The following is an 18,217-nucleotide window of genomic DNA, read 5'->3' on the forward strand; positions in this document are numbered from 1 at the left end:
AATTAATTATGGCAAATATGCGTTCCGGGGCAATGAATGTATGTGTTTTGAAACAGTTTTGTCTTTCGGAAACCTTTGTCCTCCCTTTTTTTCGAACAAAACGGGGACTATGGAACACTGTGGCATGCTCGATATTTTTATGGTACGGTTTTAAGTTGTATTAAATATGATTTTGAAACAGACTTTGAAAGCCATACTTAAAAACCTCACGCAACAGTGCGCCATCTAGTGAGACAAAAAACGATAGCCCTCATTTTACTTGCCCCGATATCATATCGTCGTCCGATACCGATATCGGATCGGATAATGTGAAAACGCTCTTATAGTACGACGCGCCGCGGGCGAACGAATTTCTCGATCCGCCACCCGTCACCCGCCATTTTGTTGCTGACACTGGACTGGTCTAGGTTTTCGGTGTAATCCGTGTGTTATTTATTTAATTGTTTATTTTGGACAATGTTGGTCTTGCTGGGATAGGAGGAGTGATGAAAACTGGAGAGGGTGACAATGGCCTAAATAAATAATGGAAAATTTTAAATATTGGCTTAAGAAAGTTGAGGACATGTTGAAACTGTGCCCCAAGTACTCAGGACATTGTTGGGGGTAGTGTCGTAGTGGCCCTGGTGGCATATAAGATTGAATGTACTTGGTAAGTTTTGTACGAATGTATTTAGTATAGAATTTAATGTAAAATAATCAACATTCATGAGTGATTTTTCTTTTCCGCTATTGGCTCTAAGCACCTCTCGTCCGGTTTGCGGGTACCTAAGTGAAGTTCTACCTGCACGATTATCTATGTCTACTCCTTTAAAAATATTAATTAAGTTTAGTAGTGTAGTTGCTCTATGACCTTAAACATAATTTATTATCATTTTCTTGGTTAATTTGCGTTTCTAGATTTGGTTTTCTCAAAATGAAATCACGACAGTAAAGCAAACAATAAGGGTAGATTATTTTCTCCTTATGCAGGATAATTTCTTTGTTCCGTACTGATTTTTTAAGTAAATGATTGGATCTGTACAAAATTTACACCAAAACATATTCAGATTTTTATTTCAATACTCAATAATATAGTATCAAATGGTGAAAAATCATTAAATCATCCAACAATTATTGTTTTAGCTACTCCATGATCCCACGGCAACCACAATCAACATCATCAGATCCAGGGCAAGCTAATTCCCCGAGTGGGGACGAAATTTGTCGAAGGTATATTTGGGGTACATGTACAAAAAGTACACAGTGCATCTTTCGTCACGAGCTGGATATTGAGATGATGAAAGATATTTTACAGTTCTGCCACGATTATCAGAATAGAAACGGATGTACTAGGGAGAACTGTAAATACCTACACGCTACAAAAGAAGAGCAAAATTTATTTCTTGCCACAGGGCAGGTACCTAGAGTACTAGCAGAACGGCACGCAGCTATGGCAGCAGCTGCAACTAACATTACTACTAACGCTGAGACTATTCCTCAAATAGCCATGTTTATAAGTGAGTCATATATGACTCAACCCCCGCCAGCGCCTTGGCCACCCTTGCCTCCACCGCCAGCCGCGTTGCCGCCCGTGGCAACGGCACCGCCGCCGCCGCCGCCCGTGTCGCCGCCGCGCCATGCCGCACTCCATCCTATCCCGCAAAACCAGCAACCACCACCGCCGCCGGCTCCAACGCCTGCACCTGTGCCAGTCAGCATCCAGCAGATTCGTCCCTCTCCCACAACTTATCCTGGTAAGAAGTGACCAATATTTGTATCATTCATTAAAACATGACTTAGGCACATATGGACTATTTGAATTTTTTTTTTATGGTTCTGAACTTTTATGTGATTCTCAGGTCATTCTATATCTTGTAATTTCAGACATGCAGTGGTGGTCATGTAATTAAGAACGATTTGAAGTTCCAGATTATTTTTAACTAAATCATGTCATGTGTAGTCGTGGTTCCTTCTTAGAAGTAACTAGTTACGTTATGAAACAGCCACATGAATAGAGCAAACGGGATTAAGAATAAAGAATAAAATTGCTATTCTATTTAAATTTGAATAAAAAATAAACTATTCAGCGTTCTTAATTATATGACCAGCCAGTAAGTAGTAATACTAGGTTTAGATGTAATGTATAAAGTTTATCTATTTATTTTTTAACCAATTATATGTATAAATGAATTTACTGCTAGTACGGAAAAGTTTTAAGATACCGAAAGAAGTACAAAAATATACATGCAGTTAGTAACACTTGTCAGTTTGAAAAATTCTTCTCTATAAAAAATCGTTCTTAATTATATGACCACAACTGTATGTACCCATACTAACCCATCTAAGTCATAAATTGGGTGCTTAATCATTATTATCTATAATGTTGTTAATGTATGTTTTCCTTTTCCAGCAATGCCAACCCAAAATGCACCGATTATGTTTCCTTTGACTCAACCGCCTCCTGCACCGTAAGTCATAAAACATGATGCTAATGCAGAAATAACACATAAAGCACTTATGACTGGAGTCGAACTAGACTTATCTTTGCACTACATTTTTTGTCTAACACATTACTTTTATAGGGAGAATTATGTTTGAAAACAAAACTGTCACACAAACAATTTGCCTGTATATTTGGAGGAGACTGCATCTCCAGTCATAAATGCAAGTGCTTATGAAATATAATAACTGTTTTCTTGTAATTGATTGCATTATTATTATTTATCACAGTTTCGATGCATCACGGCCTCCACCTCCCCTGCCCACACATGTGTCTTCTGGAAATCAACAGTTGAAAAGAAAAATAGAAGCTAATGGCACTGGTAAGTGTCTAAAACTTTTGATTTTGATTTAAAAATAGTATTCACTTTAAAATAATTTCTTAGTAATACGTAAATGATATCGTCATGGTTTTGCTCAGCGATATAAAAATTGCAAGACTATTACTATACAAATAAGCATACAGTATAGCTTTAGCGAATATTATAATAACATTGGTTTTCAGAACATCAGGCATAAAAATTACAAATTTAAGAGGGGCAATATTTATTTTTTTGTTGCTGAAAATATGTGCGACTTTGTTGGCTCATGATAAAAACGCATTTGGGCAAACTGCATTAAAAATGGCTTATAATCCATAGCGGAATTAACCAATACAAATGTCGTTATTTCTTTGAAATAGAAAAAAAAACGCCAAACTACTTCGGCGGTTGCTGCTTTCTAATTGGTTGGTTCAAGATCAAGCACAGAGATTGGGGCAAGTAGTAAATTTTTAGGCCAGGCCTGGCATCGTGAATAAAACTACTTTGTTTTTATGATATTCACATGAAACAAAATTAACTTAAAAAAATAAATATATGAGGTGAAATGAACTATAAGCTTGTAATAAAACAAACTAAGCGCAAGATGTAATGATCAGTCAGAATGCGAATCTCAAGTGATTGCAAATTTCGCTGTTTCTGTGAAATGCCGATTTCTGAAATCAGATCACTTGAATTAAAAGAACCGTTTGAAAGTGGTGATGTGCTGGTTATGTGTAGTAGAAAATTATAGCTCTAATTAATCTGGTCAGTAATTCAAAAATTAAATTAAATTTAGAGTTTTACATAGCAATTTCGAAGCACTTTCAAATGGTATTTTCGAGTAATGTAATTTAAAAAATAGATCCCTTGGTACAGTCGAGTACCAAGTAGAGTTTTTTTTTAAATTACATTACTAAGTGTGTTCAGATATTTATTGATCAAATTTTAGCTACATGTTTATGAACATGTGTAATTGTCATTTTGTTTGCATACGATGATTCGCCTCTCTTTGCCTTAAAATTTGACGTTTGGTTTTAGTCAGAAATAAAAACAATACTTGACATTAACTTTTGTTTAACTTAGTGGGCTTTTTAAACTGACCATCAGTTATAAGCATTTTGCACGAGTGGAAGTTTGAAAAAAATAGGCGATAGAAAAATAAGTATAACAAAGCCAGTAACTTAATAGGAAGTTTTCAGTACCCTTTCCATAAAATTGCTTGCTTTATACAGGGTAGATATTTTTAGCGCCATCTGGTGGAGAGTACTCCCAAATCTCCCAATACTGAAGATACAAAAATTTTGTGATTAGGAAACCTTCCTTCTTTTTAAAAGGAAACATTTAAAAAGATTTATTAATAAAAGTATAAGTTAAAATAATGTGAAACTTTTAATTAAACGGTCTTCTTTTAATTTTTATTTCTTACTAGCGTTTACCCGCGGCTTCGCACGCGTAGGTAAATCATTAGATACAGCAGTTGAATTGAAATTCCGGGATTTTATTAAATTCTCGTGGGAATTCCCTAAAATTACATCATGGTCTTCATTGACGTTAAATTAAAACACACGTTAAATCAAAATCGAGCCCCCCCCCCTTTAAAATCTAAACCGGTGGGTGGAAAATTTAGAAAAAATTCAGGATGGTAGTAAGTATATCAAACTTACAAGGAAAACTATAACGGTTAAGTTTTCTTGAGAATTATTAGTAGTTTAAGAGTAAATAGCAGCCTAAGGTATAAAATATACCTAAACTGGGAATATTCCGTACAAAATACGAAATCCTTAGAAAAATATTTCGTAATGGCTACGGAACCCTATTTCGGGCGTGTCTGACATGCTCTTGGCCGGTTTTTCATATTAGTAGGATGTTTGTCATTTGATCCTTATAATTAACTAACTAACTATATATATATATATATATATATATATATATATATATATATATATATATATATTATTTTAGTTTGTTCAAAGGTATTGCAAGTGTATTTTCAAATTTTTTCGAAAGCAGTCTTGTTTCTTTTTAAAAATAGTGAATTTTCCTTTTAAATCTTTAGCATTTACACTATTTTCCTTCCAGGTGGCATTAAAATATTACACCTTATGTGGGACGTATGTGAACTGGGATGATGATGTATATGGTAAAGTGTAAATTGCATCAATAACGTTGCGTGATATACCTAAAGAGTTAGGCCCAGCACGCGGTGAAACGCAACTGCAACCAAACAGCAACTTCTAGTTACTTTTGAGTTTATGCCATAGGTAGACTCCTTTGAGACGTAACGTCATGACGCAACCAGTTTGAAACCGGTTTGAAACGCGTTGCAAATCAGTCGCATTGAAACCGGCGTGCAGGAATCTCGTGTTTGCGTTTCATCGGCTTGGCTTCTTTTTCGTGCAGTAAAATGGCTGACGATGAAGATAAAAACATTAAATTTGTGTTGGAAGTTGACTTTTGCTCATACGATAATAATCCATGAATTTTCTATCAGTTTCTTGTAATTCTTTGGCAGCCACAAACATATGGCAGTCGATATTCTTCTCAATGTAGGGATGTATCCACATACTTCTTCGTTTACGCCATCTTCTTTGTCGAAGATAAGTACAAATACAGAACCACAACTTCTTCATCACTTGAACTAGACATTTTGTAGACGTCTGTTCTCAAAACCGAAATGATTGTGAATAATTTTATCACATTGTGGTTGCGGCGTGTGTGGAAAACGATTGACACTGGTTTCAAACCAATAGTTTAAAAAGGGTTGCGTTGCAGTTGCGTTTCACCGTAAATATGTGCTGGGCCTAAGTGGATAATATATACAGACTTAATCCGAAAGGGGCGATGTTTAATACCATTAGGCTAAGTTTAGATGACTGCGCGGTTGACTCGGCGCGGTTTGAGATTGGAACAAATCAATGCTGTTGTTTACGTGATGGTCACGCCAGGTCATGTAAACAACAGCATTGATTTGTTTGTTACAATCTCAAACACCGCCGTCACCGCGAGTTCATCTGAACTTAGCCTAAAACAAATACATTATTGCTAGAAGTAAGCAATTGCTGGCAAAGTATTGGGTAAACGTTTTTATTTTATGAGCTTGCAAGTTGTGCTTTTCTCAAATATCGAAAAAGGAAACATGAAAGAAAAATAAATGGAAATATAACTGACTCAGTCAAAGTCAAAATATCTTTATTCAATTTAGGCTATAACAAGCACTTATGAATGTCAAAAAAAAACTACCACCGGTTCGGAAATACCTCTGTTGAGAAGAATATTTTTTAACAGATCTACAATATTATTAAATGACTAGCTTTTACCCGCGGCTTCGCACGCGTAAACTATTCGGTGTGGTAGCTGCAATTGAAATTTTCGGGATTTTACAAAATTGTGTTGTGAATAACTGTACAAAATTCAAGACTCTAAACCCAGTGCTGAAGTTTCAAAATTTTTCCCTATCCAAATTCAAATGCAAAATTCAAATTCAAATCATTTACTCAGTAAATAGGGCACTTTTACACGTCATTTTTTATACTACCAGCGCTTTCGGAAAGACCATCATTGCCAAGAAGAATGCGTCGCAAGAAACTTGGCAGAAAGTAATTTTTTCAAAATAAAATTACAAATAAAATACTTAAAAACTACAGTATACAATTAAAGAAAAAAATACGAAATAATAATAATAATAATAATACAGGGATGTATGGGGTCCCTTAGTTACAAAACTATACCGTGGGAATATCGAGATAAAAAGTAGCGTACTTATGTGTTATTCCAGACATACGGCTACCTACATCCAAATTTCATGCTTCTAAGCCTAGCGGTTGTTATTTCGACATTTTATTCCTAGGTATCCCGTGGTAATATCGGGTCAAAAAGTCGTCTATGTGTTTTTCTAGACATCCTACATACCAAATTTCATGACTCTAAGCTCAGCGGTTAATATTTCAAGATTTTATCCCTATCGCGTGGGAATATCGGGGTAAAAATAGATTATGTGTTATTCCAGAGGTCCAGCTACCTACATACCAAATTTCATGGCTCTAAGCCCAGTGGTTGTTATTTCGAGATTTTATCCCTAGGTATCCTGTGGGAATATCGGGTCAAAAAGTCGCTTATGTGTTATTCCAGAGGTCCAGCTACCTACATACCAAATTTCATGACTGTAAGCCCAGCGGTTAGTATTTCAAAATTTTATCCCTATCCCGTGGGAATATCGGGGTAAAAAATAACCTATGTGTTATTCCAGAGGTCCAGCTACCTACATACCAAAATTCATGGCTCTAAACCCAGTGGTTGTTATTTCGAGATTTTATCCCTAGGTATCCCGTAGGAATATCGAGTCAAAAAGTCCCTTACGTGTTATTCCAGACGTTCAACTACCTACATACCAAATTTTATGACTCTACGCCCAGTGGTTATTATTTCAAGATTTTATCCCTATCCCGGGGGAATATCGGGATAAAAAGTAGCCTATGTGTTATTCCAGAGGTCCAGCTACCTACATACTAAATTTCATGGCTCTTAGCCCTGCGGTTGTTATTTTAAGATTTTATCCCTAGGTATCCCGTGGGAATATCGGGTCAAAAAGTCACATATCTGTTATTCCAGACGTCCAATTACCTACATACCAAATTTCATGACTCTAAGCCCAGAGGTTGTTATTTCGAGATTTTATCCCTATCCCGTGGGAATACCGGGATAAGAAGTATCCTATGTTTTAATCCAGGTTATAAACTAACTTTTCGCCAAATTTCATCCAAATCCGTCCAGCCGTTTCAGCGTGAAAGAGTAACAAACATACTCACTCACTCACTCACTCACTCACTCACAAACTTTCGCATTTATAATATTAGTAGGATTAGTAGGATTAGTAGGATATCTATACTATACATCACAAGTATTTAACACAGCTATTTTAACACACTGAAGTATTAAGTAGAGTATTAACAAAACAATCCTTAAAGTCATGGAGTGGATGGGTATGTTTAGTTTTTGGTAAAAAAATCCTTTTTAATACAAGTTTTTTCTTGCTGACAGTACTTTTTGTTGACTGTACTTGTATTTGTCACCCAAACTACATTTTGAATACCAAATTTCAAGTCTATACCACAGAATATATAATAGTACTAACTAACGTACAGAATGGCCACGCTCCGCCCCGCACCGGTTCGAGTTACCCCACCCCTCAAGCGCAGATTGCAGAAAAACCGCAGGAAAGCAGTAGAGGTGGGTAAATCCGGATCTGAAGATTCAAAAGAGTCAGATCCTCAAGCGGATCCGAATCCCTTAATGACTCCTTTCAAATCTTATTGACTCCGGAGTTACTAACTCCGACTGGATCGAGCGGCTCGCCTCGCTCGTAATCGCCGTCACGCTCACTCACACTGACTCGCTCCGTCCGCCTGCTTTCGCTCTCGCTCGGCTCGGATCGGATTGGCAGGGCTACTACGAAACTCGAAGTTCGTATCGTACCGTCCCTCTCGCTCTCGTATTAAATAGTATAAGTGTCAGAGGGACCGCACGACACGAACTTAGATTTTGGAGTTTCGTAGTAGCCCTGCGGATCGGATCTTGGACTTGGATCTTATTATCTATGTTTGGTTGGTCGGTTCGGTTCGGTACTCGGACTTGGACTAACAAACGAATCTTTCTCTCTCTCACGAATCTGTACTTCAGTTCAGTCAGCGAGTGGGGCACCGCAGTACCGTGCCGACACTGACCGACCGATCCGAGCCGGGGCGGATCGGCCATAGATAAATTAATAATCGCTCGAAAGAACCGGAGTCAATAAAGGAGTCGGATTCAATAAGCGGATTCGGTACCGACACCGGAGCTGGATCTAGTGAGTCAGATCACTTCGCGGAGTTGAGATTACCCATGTCTAGAAAGCAGTCGGGTGCGCGACGCGATGTATGTCGGCCGCACGGCACTAAGTTCGGGAGCAATCATTTCGCGAAATCGTAATGGTACCCTACCTACTTCCTTTTTCTAAATGAATAGTGATTTCTGAATTTAACGAGATTAATATATGAAATAACTAACTACCGAATGATTATTTTAAGTTTGTAGACGTATATCTATTGTAATTGAAAATAATAATGCTTAAAATAGGCAAACAGAGAAAGAGCATTTTAAGTAGGTTTAAATAAATCGAGGATATTCTGGCAGAACCGGATAGGTGCACAATATTTATTTTTTATATGGTTTTGCTAGATAAATAAAGCAGAAATCATTGAGTATGCCTGTGTAAGTAACTTTAAAAAAAATGTCACATTCTGTTTTGCCAGAATACCCTCTCGTGAAATAGATAAGATTAACTATTACATTTATTTGCACATATCTAAGCCATACCTACATATGAGTACCTTTAAATGTCATTGGTAGCACTTATAGTAAGGTATAGGATTTGCAATAGTCAGCCCCGTGCAGCTTACGCACACATTGACGCGTGTACAGACATCGTCGTGCCTATGTAGATTCAAGAACGCGTATTTTGTATGGCGTGGCCGCCCTGTGTCTATACCATTAACAGTTGAAGAGTTCCGTCCTGTGGAGACGATCCTGGCCGGACTACCAGGATGTCACTATCAGATTATTGTATTGTCACCAGATTCATATAAGTTTACCAAATTTCAAATCGATCAGACTACTGGAAGTGGGTCAAATTGAACTTGCAAGATTTGACCCAAATAAATGAACGAACAGGGCAAGTTAAACAAAAGCTTGTAAAACAAGAGATGTCAATAAGTCCTGGTTTTTACCGTACAGGGTGTCGTTGAAAATGCTCATGAGCATGCAAATACATTTTGAAATCATGACGATCATTGGTCGTAGCTTCTATTTATTCTAAAAAAGTAATAATTTCTGACTGAAGCTGATATTAAAGGCTCAATTTCATTGGTCGATAGGGCTTGCATGTGGAGTATGAGAGATTTTCGTCACGCATGCCCATAGAGCCTGCATTCGGGTTTCAGTAGTCGCTATTCCGCCTGCAGGGAGTCATTGCACACTGTATATCGACCGAGTCACAGCCCGAATAAACGGAGTCTTAAGGAAAAAAAGTAGCCTACCTGATAGAATTATCTAGTTTGTTGTATTGTAAAATGATCACTATGCGAAAGGGGTTTGGATTTTCTCAGCTGAATACATTGGGGGGTCAATGTTGCACCACGTCCGTAGGAGAATACCCACCGCTTCCCTTCACGTGACCCCTGGGTGGTGCTAAAAGTGCAATAAACTGCATCCAGTTTGTTGCGTACCTTGTTCTCTTTGAATCTGCGAACTGAAATGCTAAATCAATGTCAAAACGGCACCTCGTGCCCTCGGACTAAAGACATAGGGCCTTCTGCCTGTGTCTGCACATTTAATATAGAAAGCATTAGCCCGTCAAAATCTGATTGCTTAAGTAGATAAGATTAGCTAATGACAATAAAGTGGCCTTAAACTTTTTGGAAAAAACCCACGCTGCGGACCCTGCCCAGCTATGTGCCGAGGTGACGTTCCCGGATACCAATTGATCGGAGCTACCTACCACGGCCAGTACGGTACCGCTACATATGTGCGAACGCCACTTCTGCCATCATCAAGAGCCCTTAGTATCTCGAGTGGCTCAGAGAAAGTAGAAGTGACAATCATACAGCATGGTGAGATAAAGATCTGCAACGTGTACAAACCACCCAACAGTTCCTGGCCTGACCCAGCCCTGCCAGACTTTGGCCATCCGGCAGTCTATGCAGGCCATTTCAACAGCCTGGGGTTACAGCAACTGCGACAGGACCGGCGACAAACTTCTCCAATGGGCTGACGCCCTCAACACCTTCTTGGTCCAGGATCTCAAGGGTAAAGGTACATTCAAGTCCTTCCGCTGGGGTAGGGAGTATAACCCTGACCTCGTGTTTGGCTCATCAGATGAAGAAGGCGACCCTGTGCCAATAATAATTAGTAATTTTGGTGACCTGACACACAGGGCCCTCCTAGTTCGGGCACCAGTCTACTCCACGCGAGTCTTTGTCTTTTGTGATTTTATTGGGACTGTTATTTGTAATTACCTACTTGGTGGTGGAGAAAACAATAAACGATTTTTATTATTATTATTAATAATAAAGCTCACAGTATTAGCAGACTTTCCAAATAGCCAACATCGACCAGTCCTTATTGAAATCGGTCTGACATCATACCCGGTGCCACGCTGGAACTTCAAAAAGCAAACTGGAAAGGGTACGCTGAAAAACTCGATGATTGCGTACGGTGGATACCGCCGCTTTCGAAAAACTGTGAACGCTTCCAAAAACCAATATTATCAGTTGCCAAGCAGTTTATTCCTCGCGGCTTTCGAAAAAAATAAGTCCCCGGCTGGGACAACGATTGCGAAACTGCATGGCGAGAATATAATAAAACTGGCGACCGAACTTGTGGACAAAACCTCATCAAATCCCTCAACGAAGCCCGACGCCTTAAGTGGGAAAACACAGTCTAGCAGGAAAGCGTGGCATCTTTCGAAGCGGTTGACTTCTGGCACTGGCAATGTTCCTCACCAGCCTGGGGTCAGCGCCAACGCCGTAGCCACGAGAATGGTCAAGATGTCAAAGGCACCCAGCGACAAGCTACACACCAAGGACATCCGGATTAAACTAAAAGATCTGAAGTCAAAAATTACAACTAACACTACCTACAGTACAGCCGACAAGTAACTACAAAAGAGGTATCGGCTGGGATCAAACAGATCAAATAAGGCCGGTGCTGCTGACGACATATTTCCGGAGTTTCTTAAGTACAGTGGTGACAAAACTCGAAAGTGGCTCTCTAAATTTTACAGCCACATTATTAATACTGGAATAATCCCTACAATCCTTAAGCGCGCTAAAATAATAGCCATACTAAAGCCCGGGAAATCGGGAGATAGTGCTGACAACTACAGACCCATAGCCTTAATTAGTGTCATATATACTAACTCCTTGAAAGAATTGTCTACAACCGCATAGCGGACACTATAGATTCGTTCATACCTAAATAACAGGCTGGCTTCCGACCGAACCGAAACTGTTGCGACCAGGTGCTTACGCTGACTTCCTTTGTTGAGAAAGGCTTCGAGGAAAAGCAGAAGACATCTGTGGCTTTCATTGACCTAATAGCCGCATATGATACTGTTTGGCGACAAGGACTCCTGTACAAACTATTCAAACTGGTGCCGTGCCTTAAAATATTTAGGCTCGTGGAAGACGCTCTGACAAACAGTATTTCAAGTACACCTCGGCAACATGGTTTGTAACGCCAGGCTACTAAACGATGGCCTTCCTCAGGGTTCGGTTCTGGCTCCTCTACTGTTCAATATGTATACACATGGTCTCCCCCGAACGGAAGCACGACATTGCCCTAGCCACACAAAGCCGAGATATTAATAGGACCGAAGAGGTCCTGCACGGGCACCTTAGTAGCATGAACGACTACTTCACTCGCTGGCGACTGCCCCAATGCGAATAAAACAGAGGTTTGCTGTTTCCATCTGTGCAATAGACTGGCGAACGCAGAGCTGAATGTCACACTTAGGGGGGTCGTGCTTAAACACAACCCCAATCCCAGGTACCTTGGCTTCACCCTCGACCGAAGCCTAACCTACAAGAGCCATCTCGGTGAGGTTGCGGCTAAGATTAGGACTCGCAATAATATAGTGCAGAAACTGACGGGCACTATCTGGAGTGCCAGTGCTGCGTGCCTCCGAACAACCGCTCTCGCACTGGTCTATTCTTCAGCCGAGTATTGTGCACCTGTGTGGCTCAACAGTGCACATGTCTCAGCAGTAGACTCGCAGTTGAACCACACCATGCGACTGGTAACAGGGTGTATGCGCCCAACGCCCACACACTGGCTGCCTGCACTCAGCAACATTGCTCCGCCGCACCTGCGCCGAGAACAATGCCTCCATCGCGAGCTGGACAAAATATGCAGGGACTGAACCTTGCCTGTCAATAAAGACTTACCTGCGGCAACCTAAAGGTTAAAATCTTGCCACCCACCAATATCCAAAATACACTCCAGAGACCCTGCCTGGGAAATGCGGAACGCCTGGCTCAGCGAATGGCAGACGAAGGGAGAGCCACCTGACTTGTTTGAGTTGAACCCCCGCGAAAGACCCCCGGGCTTCGAAACGCAGCGTCGAGTGTGGTGCCTGGCCAACCGGCTAAATGGGGTTGGTGCGAGTCGGCGGCTTACGAGTGTGGACACCCGGAACAGACGGCCCACCACATGGTACTGGAATGCCCGATTACTAAGTTCGATGGACACATAGATGACCTCAAGAAGCTGCCAGAGAAAGCCGTGGAATATTTTAAGAAATCTAGATTTAAGTTTTAATTTTTAGTTTGAATTTGTATTTCTTACACAGTTTAAGCTGAATACATTACTACAGTACCTACTTTGTGCTACAGTACTACCACAAGAACTACGGAATGCTACTCGAATTGTCAAATTGAAATTGACACTTAAATTGACAGAACCATAGCCAAGCAAATAGTATTAAGTAGTGAATATCAACACAAATCGCTAATACTATTAGCTATTACGGTACTTGTTTTTTTATATGTTTTATAAATTAAAACATCACAATGTCTGTTATAGAATAAAGAAACAATTTTTAAGCTATCTTTACAAATAACAAAGTTTTAACGGTTTGACATTCTAGATTAGACAGAGAAAGACATACTTGCATGTGACGTCACACGCAAGTAGCGCCATACTTGCTGCTTAGAGAGCGCTTGAGAAAGAGACAGGTATATAGATTTTCCAAAAAATCATTGTAAATACAATTTTCAACCGATTTAAGTTTTCTCTTAAAAAAAAAAAATAACAACCGCTGGGCTTGAGGCATGAAATTTGGTATGCAGGTAGCCGGACGTCTGGAATTACACATACGCTACTCTTTATCCCGATATTCCCACGGGTTAGTTCTGTAACTAAGGGACCCCATACATCCCTGTATTATTATTATTATTTTGTATTTTTTTCTTTAATTGTATACTGTAGTTTTTAAGTATTTTTTTGGAATTATTTTATTTTGAAAAAATGATTTCTGTCAACTTTCTTGCGGCGCATTCTTCTTGGTAATGATGGTCTTTCCGAAAGCGCTGGTAGTTTAATAAAAAATGACGTGTAAAAGTGCCCATTGCGGCCTATTTACTGAGTAAATGATTTGAATTTGAATTTGGATAGGGAAAATTTTTTAAACAGCACTGGGTTTAGTCTTGAATTTTGTACAGTTATTCACAACACAACCTCAATGAAGACCACGATATAAATTTTGGAAATTTCCAGGGGAATTTTGTAAAATCCCGAAAATTGCAATTGCAACTACCAGACCGAATAGTTTACGCGCGCGAAGCCGCGGGTAAAAGCTAGTAATATATAAGACATAGCAAATTGAGTTGTCAAATACCGTATTTGTTATGCAATTGGGCCCAGGTATATACTTGTTACAGGGTATAAACTTAATGGATATTCAGGGTGTTTCGTTGGCATGCTGTTTCCTCTTGTTTTTCTAGAGTACCTCCATTACACGTAAAGTATGAATGATTTTCTTAACGTAAACCCATAGTGTGGTGAGGGTATCGTTTGCTAGGTTTTTCAAAAGCATTGTAAGTTTGCTGAGATCGTTATTCGAGTTTGTATCCGAAATCCCTTACATCCTGGATTTCTTTCGCAAAAATACTAACTTAACGGTTACACACAAAAATAGGCTGAAAAATTGAAGTGTTGTACAAATTTAACTAATTGTTAATACTTCACGTAAGTTGTTCATGCTCTGAGATTTCCTCAAAACTGGATTTGGTCTATTGAATTGATAGGATTTCCTCAGTTTACAGGTGGAATAGGACTATCATCAATTACTCATACATCAGGGATTTTGTAGCTGTTATGAACTTTCACTTGAAATTTTGAGAAAAATTACGCATAAACCTGATTTTCTGGATTCCAACATTAGTAACACAACAATGTTAAATCTATGACGATAACTAGAAACTACGGCTTAGTAAAGTATATTAAAAGTAATGATTTTTCAATAAGAAGGCTTTTGCAAAACCATAAAACTTCCTTCGTAACTGCTTGTTATAATGAGCCTTATTTTATAATAAAAAGTTTTACATGTTGATTTTTTATTTAATTTTTATAATTTGTTTCTCGTAAGTGTTTGACATTTGCTTGGCGCTGATCGATTCTGTTCTCAGCTGGCCCGAGCAAAATAAGAAAACCGGATGGAACGGAAGTGTCAGAAAATCTCTGCGAAAGCTGTGTCCAGCGGGAATTAAGGTTTGCCATATCGCAATTTGTCTTAAAATATTGTTTGCATGATTATACAAATATACAATTTTGATACGGCAATAACTTATATGATGTTTTCAACAAACTTGAATAAATGTTTCATACTGCAGCGTATGTTAATCGAAGACCGGGTACCAGTGAAAAGGATTTCACTGGTATAATGTTAATGTCTAATGCAGAAATCATTTCCTCAACCGCAGTTATAGTCTAGTTATAGTGCATAGCGCGTTTTATTAAAGTTTTACGTCATAACGTCACAACTTAACTTTGTATGTAATGCGAATTTATAGTGTTCCTGAAGAAAATATTTTAAAGCTGTAATTAGCCTCTATGGGTTATTATTATAATATATTATTTTTAATAAATATCTCACATATCAAAGCATCACAAATAGACGCAAAAGCTGAGCGAAAAATGACGTTTATTTATTTCTTACAAAATATACAGTAAACAAGAAAATTAAATAATGGACAGTAATAAATGCCCAAAAGATACTTATTGTGTGTATTGAATTTGTGAACCTTTATTGATACGAAATCAAACTGAAAAATGCAGCTGGCGCATGGCACGACTCTTAGTCTAGCGCAGCGACTTCAGTTTAGAAATTTATTAATGCTGTAATATGGTAACGGTTGCTGAACAACGCGGACTGTAATTGCGAACCTTTTGGACCTGTGGACAGGGTGAACGTCTTCGGCAATAAATATTTGATATAATTGCTATTTCTTGAGACTGTCCATACAATATCTTTTGCTAATTCGTGTAATTTTTGCTCTAACTTCTTTGACACATCACTACAGCTACTACTTAGACTTAGATGTAGATTAATTCGTTAGATTCGTCAAAAAACGTGTAGCTTTGAAATTGTTACTAATTTTAATGATACTATTGATTCTCAGCTCGTATCGTATGACTCGTATCTTGCTCTATTGTTCAGGTTATTTAGTAAAAAATGTGCTATTCTTTTTTATTTCTTTTCTTCTACCAAGCACCAACATAGTCGATTCGGTTCTAAGTCAGATAAAAAGATTACTACTATTATTTATAAATGTAGAAAGCAATTTAAATTCCTAACTAATATATATATAAAAAATAATCTCGATTTCAGGATTGACGGTTACAAACTGCAGATGGAAACTTTGCATAACGAAGAAGAAACTCAAATCCTCATGTACAAGAAAAAATTGGGGGAATATGAAACGGGCAGAGAAATGTTGAAAACACTTGTTGGACCAGAATTATTCCGTTTGTTCGATGACCTGATAGAGGTTAGTGGCACGTGTTTGTATAGTCCAGGAGTTCCCAATCTGACGCGAAACTTTACCCTAAGTCATGGGATATTATAACATGTAGCTCAACACATCTATATTTTCTTTTATAAGAACGTCGCAAAATAATTACTGTAGTAAAACACAGCTTATTGGATGAACGACTGGTTTAATGTTTTTAGAAACGGGTACATATTGCCAAACACCAACTACCCTCTACTACTATATACAACATCTCTCTTGTTATGGTAAACAAAACAATAAGGTTGCACAAACGTAAACAAATGGCGCTGATAATTATTTGACTACTTAAACATGAATGCGATTGCAAACAATTAGATTTCTTTAACACTATTACTTATATAATTTTATTAAAATAGCCTTACTTTATTATTTACCTAAATTATCATACTTTTCAAACAGATTTTAGTGAGTTATACATAGGTTCCCTCCACCATTAAGTAGTACACAAGTTACCTATTAGTAAATGCTACCTATCTATTAACTTACAATTAGTACTTATTATACTTAGAGTAGGTATGGAATTTATTATCCTCGTATAACTTTATCTATACACTTCATTAAAACTTATGTTTTAACTGTCTTTAACCGTTTCGTTAATTTATATACCGTATTATAAAGCTAATGACACAGAACAAAGTTTGCGTGCAATAATTAGAAGCTAAAATGCACTATTATACAGCGTGTATTTTTGATACTACCTCAAACTGTATAAAGGAATATTAATTTTACAATGTTATCTGAGATACCTATCTCTGGCTATATGATAGGTATTATTTAAGGCCTAAGCTGTTCTGCTAACATACGGGCTTTGCTCCTGGTTAGAGGAGGCTTTACTTCGTCATTGGTTAGAGTACGCACCCCTGTTTTATCGTCTCCTGCGTGCTCGCAGTCCGGCTGCGCCTGCGGCTGCGGGGCGGCGGGCGCGGTGGCGTCACTGGGCCCGGGCGCGGGCGCCTCGTGCTTGACGAGGCGGCTGATAACGTGACGGCGGTTCCTGCGGTATTTGCGGCTTGCTGAGTCTTGCAGTATGTAAGACCGCGGCGCAGACGCCTTGCCCACAACTCGCATAAATCTGCGCTCGTTACCATCCGCTATCACTACTTTACTGTGCAGAGGTAGTGTAGGGAGTCTGCGCCGATTTATCATACGTCAATTTACTACTCTGTTGTTGCCTCTCGATTGCCGCGTGATTCAGTTCATTATTTATCTTTTCTGAAAGCAGCGGTATTCCATGGCGAGCAAATTGTTCCTTCATCGCCGTAACAACTGCCTTGCTGTTTATGTTATTTAATTCGTTTATTTCTATGTAATTTGAGAAATAATCGACCAGCAGCAGATAATATTTTTTCCTATACTCAAAGATGTCAGGTCCTAGTTTGCACCACGGCAGAGCCGGTACCTTATGCGGCAGCAGCGGCTCGCGGCGCGGTGCCGGCGCATGGAGCGCGCAGGCGGTGCACGCGCGCACGGCGTCCTCCACCGCGCGCGACAGCCCTGGCCAGAACATGACTTCGCGCGCGCGCCGCTTGCAGCGCTCGGTGCCGAGGTGCCCCTCGTGTACGCGCCGCACCATCTCATCGCGCAGTGCGCGAGGAATAAATACATGATTTCCCTTCAGTATCAACCCATCGACATACTGTAACGTATCCCTGTAAGGCCAAAACACCCGACAGTGAGCGACTACTTGTTGCCTATTTTTTGGCCATCCGTTCTCTATGTAATCGATTAAAATTTTACATTGTTCATCGTTTAGGATATTTTGCTTTACCGAATCTAGTTTTTTATCGCTAAACTGCAAATGTTGGATCAAAAAACAAGTTTGTGCTTCCACTT

General features: G+C 39.1%; 1 protein-coding gene across 2 annotated transcripts in view; it reads left to right on the forward strand.

Annotated features, from left to right (window-relative positions):
- Positions 1–355: 355 nt before the first annotated feature.
- Positions 356–18,217, forward strand: part of LOC141433483 (uncharacterized) — a 43,884-nt gene continuing 26,022 nt past the window's right edge. The window contains exons 1-6 of one of the 2 annotated variants that reach the window (XM_074095546.1): positions 356–649; positions 1,123–1,733; positions 2,390–2,447; positions 2,710–2,801; positions 14,999–15,080; positions 16,201–16,360. In XM_074095546.1, the coding sequence (XP_073951647.1) occupies positions 1,130–1,733; positions 2,390–2,447; positions 2,710–2,801; positions 14,999–15,080; positions 16,201–16,360 (996 nt within the window). In that variant the 5' untranslated portion in view covers positions 356–649; positions 1,123–1,129. The remainder of the gene's footprint in view (positions 650–1,122; positions 1,734–2,389; positions 2,448–2,709; positions 2,802–14,998; positions 15,081–16,200; positions 16,361–18,217) is intronic. The other variant, XM_074095538.1, reaches the window with a different exon arrangement.

Source organism: Choristoneura fumiferana, chromosome Z, assembly GCF_025370935.1.
Source record: "Choristoneura fumiferana chromosome Z, NRCan_CFum_1, whole genome shotgun sequence".
Taxonomy (NCBI): domain Eukaryota; kingdom Metazoa; phylum Arthropoda; class Insecta; order Lepidoptera; family Tortricidae; genus Choristoneura; species Choristoneura fumiferana.